The sequence below is a fragment of the Pyrenophora tritici-repentis genome (assembly GCF_003171515.1).
Source record: "Pyrenophora tritici-repentis strain M4 chromosome Unknown M4_contig_00024, whole genome shotgun sequence".
In the NCBI taxonomy this organism is placed as follows: Eukaryota; Fungi; Ascomycota; class Dothideomycetes; order Pleosporales; family Pleosporaceae; genus Pyrenophora; species Pyrenophora tritici-repentis.
Genome location: NW_027093987.1, coordinates 10001 through 17500, shown reverse-complemented (window position 1 = coordinate 17500; position 7500 = coordinate 10001). Strand labels below are relative to the sequence as shown.

At 51.4% G+C, this 7500-nt stretch overlaps 3 protein-coding genes across 3 annotated transcripts in view; 1 reads left to right on the top strand and 2 right to left on the bottom strand.

Moving 5' to 3' along the window:
- Window positions 1–1156: 1156 nt before the first annotated feature.
- PtrM4_152600 (uncharacterized protein) lies at window positions 1157–1912 on the bottom strand (the record flags this gene model as incomplete). The annotated part of the gene is made up of 2 exons (XM_066110201.1): window positions 1157–1610; window positions 1767–1912. The coding sequence occupies 2 exons, from the start codon at window positions 1910–1912 to the stop codon at window positions 1157–1159; spliced, it is 600 nt and encodes a 199-aa protein (XP_065958775.1).
- A 547-nt stretch (window positions 1913–2459) lies between these two features.
- On the bottom strand, window positions 2460–3050 carry PtrM4_152590 (Velvet multi-domain protein; the record flags this gene model as incomplete). Its single annotated transcript, XM_066110200.1, has 1 exon — window positions 2460–3050. The coding sequence occupies one exon, from the start codon at window positions 3048–3050 to the stop codon at window positions 2460–2462; it is 591 nt and encodes a 196-aa protein (XP_065958774.1).
- A 3834-nt stretch (window positions 3051–6884) lies between these two features.
- PtrM4_152580 (Velvet multi-domain protein) overlaps window positions 6885–7500 on the top strand; it is a gene marked incomplete at both ends in the record, with an annotated part of 705 nt that continues 89 nt past the window's right edge. The window contains one exon of the mRNA XM_066110199.1: window positions 6885–7500. This exon is cut by the window's right edge and continues 89 nt beyond it. Within this exon, the coding sequence (XP_065958773.1) occupies window positions 6885–7500 (616 nt within the window).

Sequence of the window (7500 nt, the reverse complement as noted above, 5' to 3'; positions counted from 1 at the left end):
TCTCTTACTAGAGAGACTATCTACTATTCTCTCTATACTTAAATTAAGCTTATTTATCTAAACTATGTCTTTATATATAGTACCTATCTTATAGTTATTTTATATTTTTATAAAGTTATCTTTACTTAGTAGTCTAGCTTACAAAGTTCTATACTAAATTACTCTTTCTATATATACTAGTATAGTATCTGAGATATATATACAATATTTAGGTAGTACTTTTACTTCTCTAACGTTATTGTAGATAGCTTTTATTTTATCTTATATTATAATAAAACTTTATAGTTGTAAATACTGTTCTTTAAGTATAACTTTTTATTCCTATATTTCTATATATAGTTCGAGTTATCTAAAACTATACTAGTCTAAAAGTCTATTTATGACTTACTAGAGATTATAAGAATACTATATTAAAAAAAGTATAATAGATAGTTTAAGGTATTTATTTTATAAACTATGACTAACAAAGATACTAATAATTATCTACTATAGTATTTAAAGTATAAGAGAATACTTTACTTTGTAGAGGTTTCTAGAGAATAGTACTATAAAGTAAAGTATACAGTCTTAGTTACTAGTTTGTCTAATACAAATCTAACTAGAAACCAATAAAAACTTACTTTGAAAGCGATTAGGTTTGAGTTTCCAAGGTTACAAGGTTAAAAAAGCTATCTCGTTGAATCTAGCATTTGGTTTGTATGGCGCTGCGCATGTCTACGCGATCTCACATATAAAATTGACGACCTTTGACGTCGTTTCCGGCCGGGGATCTGCAAACCTATAACCGCCGAGCAATAGGGGTTCCTATATACTATAAGGAGCCCACTTGGAGTACTCAGACTCTATATGGGTGACTGGGCTGTATTGACGCTGGCCGCTACTATTGCTTGTAAAATTAAAATATAGCGCGCTTAGTAGGCTATATAGCCTATGTCGGGGCGTGTGCTACACGCACTTTGGGCATTGAGACGGCAACTTTTGCTGGTAAAGCCGCCCGTTGGTCCTTGATGTGGGCAATTGGAGTACAGTGGCAAAGGATCCGTGGGCCGGAGAGTCGGTTGTCGTTGCGGGCGCACTACAGCTGCCGTTGTTTTCTTCGGCGTTTAGGCTTGTAGGGCGGTGCGCAGGCCGGCTCGGGGTAGTCGTTGTGGGCGCACTACAGCTGCTGTTGTTTTCTTCGGCGTTTAGGCTTGTAGGGCGCTGCGCATGTCTGCTCGCTTTTGTATTTATACAGACCTCGGCGATCTGAAAAGTTCGTTGCCGGCCGGCGGTTTGCAAACCACGGCAGTTTAAGGAGGGCCATTGACACTGGTCGCTGGGTACGAGTGCTCAGACTTGTATTCGGCGCTTGGGCGACAGGGGCGCCCGCCGCAACGATTGCCTGCCAGAGGGCAATCGTACAGGTGGGAGGTCGTTGTAGCTTTGGGCGTGGGGTTGGCTTTTTGAAAGCCATTCGGGGGACTGAGTGCAGCGTATGCTGTATAAATCCCACTCGTTCTGGACTGAGGGCCTTTGAATTGTGCTCCGACAAGGGCAACGCAACTGCTGGCTGCTCCAAGGCGGCGAGGGTTGCACCATTTTCGCCCATGGTCGGCGGCAACGGGTGTAGGCTGCTTGTTAGATGCGGCACCGTTTCCCGCTGCTTGGCTGGCCATGGGCTTGGGGAGCTGCGGTTTTGGGGCTGTTTACAGCGCCATGCCGGGGCGACCATTACTCGGTTTCATACTTGTACACGCTGTTTGACGGGCAGCAATTGGCAAGCTCACCCCTTGTGGACTTGCTGCCCTGGCTTCGGCAACCGCTGGGGCGCCTGTAGAGGGCGGGTGCCGTTGGCACTGCGCTCTTGCTCGCGCCTTTGGCACAAATTGGAGGCGGCCCATTTACTAGGCAACTTCTGGGGGTCAGAGGGCATCGTATCAACTGCTTTACTGCAGTTGGAACGGCCCATGGGGTCGTGGAGAGTAGAAGCTGGGCCAACGTTGTGTCTAGACTCTAGCGGGGGTACCTGGGCCTAATAGACGGCGGCCGGCTACTTGGGATCCTAATCTGCAGACTTGTCAACAATTAATTGGATTAGCATTATTAATTCCCATCTAGGTTAAAGGCTGCCTAATAAAGTAAGTCTTTTTCAACCTATACAGGAATCAATCATGTTGATTAATGAATTATTAACAAGTCTACTAATTTGAAATAGTAGCCGGTTTGCAGTCTCTTTTGGCGCAGGTGAGGGCGTGGGCAGAGGGAGGGCAGTGGGTTGCGGGCAGCAGGATACGAGAGGAGACACCATCTGTGACTTTATTTATGCTCGATTCCGGAAGAAAAGGATGAAACCAAAAGTAGTCTAATTTCTAATCATCCGCCTCATATTCGTTTGCGTTGACTATTTTTTTGGTGCATCCTTCCGTATCGGTATCTTGATACCTGCTGTGCAAAGCACTTACTGAGCGGTGTGCTCTCAATTACACCTGGGAACTTCTTGGCAGAGTAGACTGTAAACTGCTCTGAGAAGCTGTGTGCAAGGCAAGGACCTTTACCGTGTGTGGGCCCTGACTCTCGGGCACCACCGTGTTTGTGCCGCTGCCAATGTCGAAGAGGCTGAGCTTGAGTCGAAAGGTGCCCTCTGTCCGGACGCTCAGATCCTGCAGCACGAACCAGAAGCCGGCTTTGCCGTCGAGGTCGTTGAGACGACAAGCGTTGACGGCATTCATGCCGATAAGATTGCGCGTGTGGTTTGAACTCATGGGTGCGGGGGGCATTATGGGTGCCTGGGGTGGTTGGCCGTAAGTTTGGGCGTACGCCGGATAGCTAGCCGGCGGTCCAGGCTGCGGGTACGGGTACCCCATTACGGGGCCATGCGAATATGACGGCATGTGCGTCGTCATTCTGTACGGTGGATCGTACTGCGGAATGGCTGTTGTTACGTACTGCCGGTCTGGCGGCGGCGGATACGAGGTCGTTGTGCTACTGCTGATGCTGACTGTGGGAGCTGCGCTGGAATGCCGCACTAGGTTGACAGCGGCGGTACCTTCCTGGTTCCAGAGGTCCACCATGAGGACAAAGTAGGTGCTGTCGATGTCGTTGAAGTCCAGCTCTCGCCCGTAATCCGGTCATAGACGATGAGGCGGATACATGGCGGCGGCGTTATAGGCCTGCGGTCTTTATCGCGAATCCACACATGCGCGCTCGAATAGGTTGCTGTTCGACCTTCAACTCATATCTCCTTGCACTCCCAATCAGGCGATCCTGCGGAACTACTTCTGGGCGACCGGTATTATTTCTGCTGTGCGGATTCCAGGCCATTTTGGAGTGTACAAGGGTACGATTGTGTAGCTGTGATGATGGGTAAATATTGTTGGTAGATGGGCGAGGGAATAAAGAGCAAAACCCTGGGTTTTATACAGACCGGTAGCTGCAGGTGCGGCCGCATCATGTGATGCCCACCAATGTTTGGTCCAGCTGGCGCCTATCCAACCAGCCATGTAGTCTGCAAAAGCAGTCTATACGGAGAGAGAGCCATCACGTTCCCATTCCATTTGTCCGCAGCGGGGATGGCGGGAACTAACGCAGAAAACCCGTTGCTTTGGTCCGTGGCGCAATCCCAGCCTTGTCGTTAGTCGCCTGCATGCGCAGCGTACTTTTTACGCCAACAACGTCGCCTGCTGTACCGCTCTCAAGTGGGCTCAGAAGAATTGCATAAGCATCACAATCCTTTTGCGCCTAAACACGGCGTGTTTGGGCGCATAATGGTGGCGGTGGGTGCGAAAACGAGCTATCTCGTTGAATCTGGCATTTGGTTTGTATGGGGCTGCGCATGTCTACGCGATTTTGCATACAAAAATGCGACTCCGACGTCGTTTCCGGCCGGGGATCTGCAAACCCATAACCGCCGAGCGACATGCGTTCCTACATACTACAAGGAGCACACTAAAGTAGTCATACTCTAGGTGGGCAACTGGGTTGGTAGAAAGCCTGGTGGCTACTCTTGCCTGTAAAAGGGTAAAGACTCTGCTGCTTGGTTATTTTTACGGGCAGCCGCTCGTCTGGTGCTGTTCGCAGCGCAGATTGGCGGCTGCTGCAACTTTTTGGTTTCATACTCGCTCGCCTTGTTTCCCAGGTAGCGGTTGGCAAAGTTAACTCTAGTCAGCGCGTTGCCCAGGACTCGGCTACTGTTGGGTGCTTGTAGGCTGACGGTGCCGCAGGCATTGCGCCGTCTACTTGCGCCCGACACCTGAAGTCCTGCTCAATTCCATGAGCGGGCGCCATTTCAGCTGGCTATGCCAAAAATCTCCTAGACCTTTGGGGGCTGCCCCGCCGACTAATCCGCGCCTTGTGCTGCGTGAGTCGGCGAAGGCTTCCTCCTCTTGAGGCGTACATGTAGCGGGCTGGTCACGGGCGGCGACGCCTGTCCGGCTCTGTTGCGGACCACGTCTTGGGGAACTCAGTGGGGCAATTGAATAAGTTGCCCGCAGCGAAATGCGCCGTGTGCGCGTTCGAGGCGGGTGTTGGGGACGCTTGGCGAGGTACCATCCGCTCCTTTGGGGGCTTAGCCGGCGTGCCGCATGCTGGTGAACCCTCTGCCAGTAGTCATATGCTTGTCTCAAAGATAAGCCATGCATGTCTAAGTATAAGCCGTGAAACTGCGAATCATCAGTCCTTACTACTAACCGCCTAGAGCTAATACATGCAAATCCCGACTTTGATGGATCGCATAACGGCTGCCCTATCAACTTTCGATGGTAAGGTATTGCTTACCATGGGGTAACTCGCAGCCTGAGAAACGGCTATGCGATTTGCTGATACACGCGTAATGGCAGAGCTGCAGTTTCAAAACACAAAATCACTTCCTCGCCACCTCTTTATTTAGGCTCCTGATTTCTCTTATTTTCAACTACGAGGACGCAGCTGGAATTAGCACCAGACTTGGTTCCTCGTTGCAATTCTGCAGTGTCACTAAATCGGGATAATGCCTTCCTTCCCGTCAGGCTCCCTCTCCGGAACCCTAATTCCCCGCCGAAACCAAAGCCAATACCTTACCATCGAAAGTTGATAGGGCAGAAATGAATGAACCGTCGCCAGCCAAGGCTATGCGATCCGTAAAGTTATTATGAATCACCAGGAGCCCGAAGGGCATTGGTTTTTTATCGCATCCCTTCCGAAGTCGGGATTTCAGCATGTATTAGCTCTAGAATTACCACGGGTAGTAAGTATTATCAAATAAACGATAACTGATTTAATGAGCCATTCGCAGTTTCACGGTATAATTGCTTATACTTAGACATGCATGGCTTAATCTTTGAGACAAGCATATGACTACTGCAGAATCAACCAGGTAACTATCGTTCACCAGCATGCCAAGCACGCCGCTAAGCCCCCAAAGGAGCGGATGGTACCAGGAAGGGTCGCCAAAGCGTCCCCAATCACCCGCCTCGAACGCGCACACGGCGCATTTCGCTGCGGGCAACTTATTCAATTGCCCCCACTGAGTTCCCCAAGACGTGGTCCGCAACAGAGCCGGACAGGCGTCGCCGCCGTGACCAGCCCGCTACATGTACGCCTCAAGAGGAGGAAGCCTTCGCCGACTCACGCAGCACAAGGCGCGGATTAGTCGGCGGGGCAGCCCCCAAAGGTCTAGGAGATTTTTGGCATAGCCAGCAATCCACAAACCTGAAATGGCGCCCGCTCATGGAATTGAGCAGGACTTCAGGTGTCGGGCGCAAGTAGACGGCGCAATGCCTGCGGCACCGTCAGCCTACAAGCACCCAACAGTAGCCGAGTCCTGGGCAACGCGCTGACTAGAGTTAACTTTGCCAACCGCTACCTGGGAAACAAGGCGAGCGAGTATGAAACCAAAAAGTTGCAGCAGCCGCCAATCTGCGCTGCGAACAGCACCAGACGAGCGGCTGCCCGTAAAAATAACCAAGCAGCAGAGTCTTTACCCTTTTACAGGCAAGAGTAGCCACCAGGCTTTCTACCAACCCAGTTGCCCACCTAGAGTATGACTACTTTAGTGTGCTCCTTGTAGTATGTAGGAACGCATGTCGCTCGGCGGTTATGGGTTTGCAGATCCCCGGCCGGAAACGACGTCGGAGGTCGGCATTTTTGTATGCAAAATCGCGTAGACATGCGCAGCCCCATACAAACCAAATGCCAGATTCAACGAGATAGCTCGTTTTCGCACCCACCGCCACCATTATGCGCCCAAACACGCCGTGTTTAGGCGCAAAAGGATTGTGATGCTTATGCAATTCTTCTGAGCCCACTTGAGAGGCGGTACAGCAGGCGACGTTGTTGGCGTAAAAAGTACGCTGCGCATGCAGGCGACTAACGACAAGGCTGGATTGCGCCACGGACCAAAGCAACGGGTTTCTGCGTTAGTTCCCGCCATCCCCGCTGCGGGACAAATGGAATGGGAACGTGATGGCTCTCTCTCCGTATAGACTGCTTTTGCAGACTACATGGCTGGTTGGGATAGGCGCCAGCTGGACCAAACATTGGGTGGCATCACATGATGCGGCCGCACCTGCAGCTACCGGTCTGTATAAAACCAGGGTTTTGCTCTTTATTCCCTCGCCCATCTACCAACAATATTTACCCATCATCACAGCTACACAATCGTACCCTTGTACACTCCAAAATGGCCTGGAATCCGCACAGCAGAAATAATACCGGTCGCCCAGAAGTAGTTCCGCAGGATCGCCTGATTGGAGTGCAAGGAGATATGAGTTGAAGGTCGAACAGCAACCTATTCGAGCGCGCATGTGTGGATTCGGCGATAAAGACCGCAGGCCTATAACGCCGCCGCCATGTATCCGCCTCATCGTCTATGACCGGATTACGGGCGAGAGCTGGACTTCAACGACATCGACAGCACCTACTTTGTCCTCATGGTGGACCTCTGGAACCAGGAAGGTACCGCCGCTGTCAACCTAGTGCGGCATTCCAGCGCAGCTCCCACAGTCAGCATCAGCAGTAGCACAACGACCTCGTATCCGCCGCCGCCAGACCGGCAGTACGTAACAACAGCCATTCCGCAGTACGATCCACCGTACAGAATGACGACGCACATGCCGTCATATTCGCATGGCCCCGTAATGGGGTACCCGTACCCGCAGCCTGGACCGCCGGCTAGCTATCCGGCGTACGCCCAAACTTACGGCCAACCACCCCAGGCACCCATAATGCCCCCCGCACCCATGAGTTCAAACCACACGCGCAATCTTATCGGCATGAATGCCGTCAACGCTTGTCGTCTCAACGACCTCGACGGCAAAGCCGGCTTCTGGTTCGTGCTGCAGGATCTGAGCGTCCGGACAGAGGGCACCTTTCGACTCAAGCTCAGCCTCTTCGACATTGGCAGCGGCACAAACACGGTGGTGCCCGAGAGTCAGGGCCCCACACACGGTAAAGGTCCTTGCCTTGCACACAGCTTCTCAGAGCAGTTTACAGTCTACTCTGCCAAGAAGTTCCCAGGTGTAATTGAGAGCACACCGCTCAGTAAGT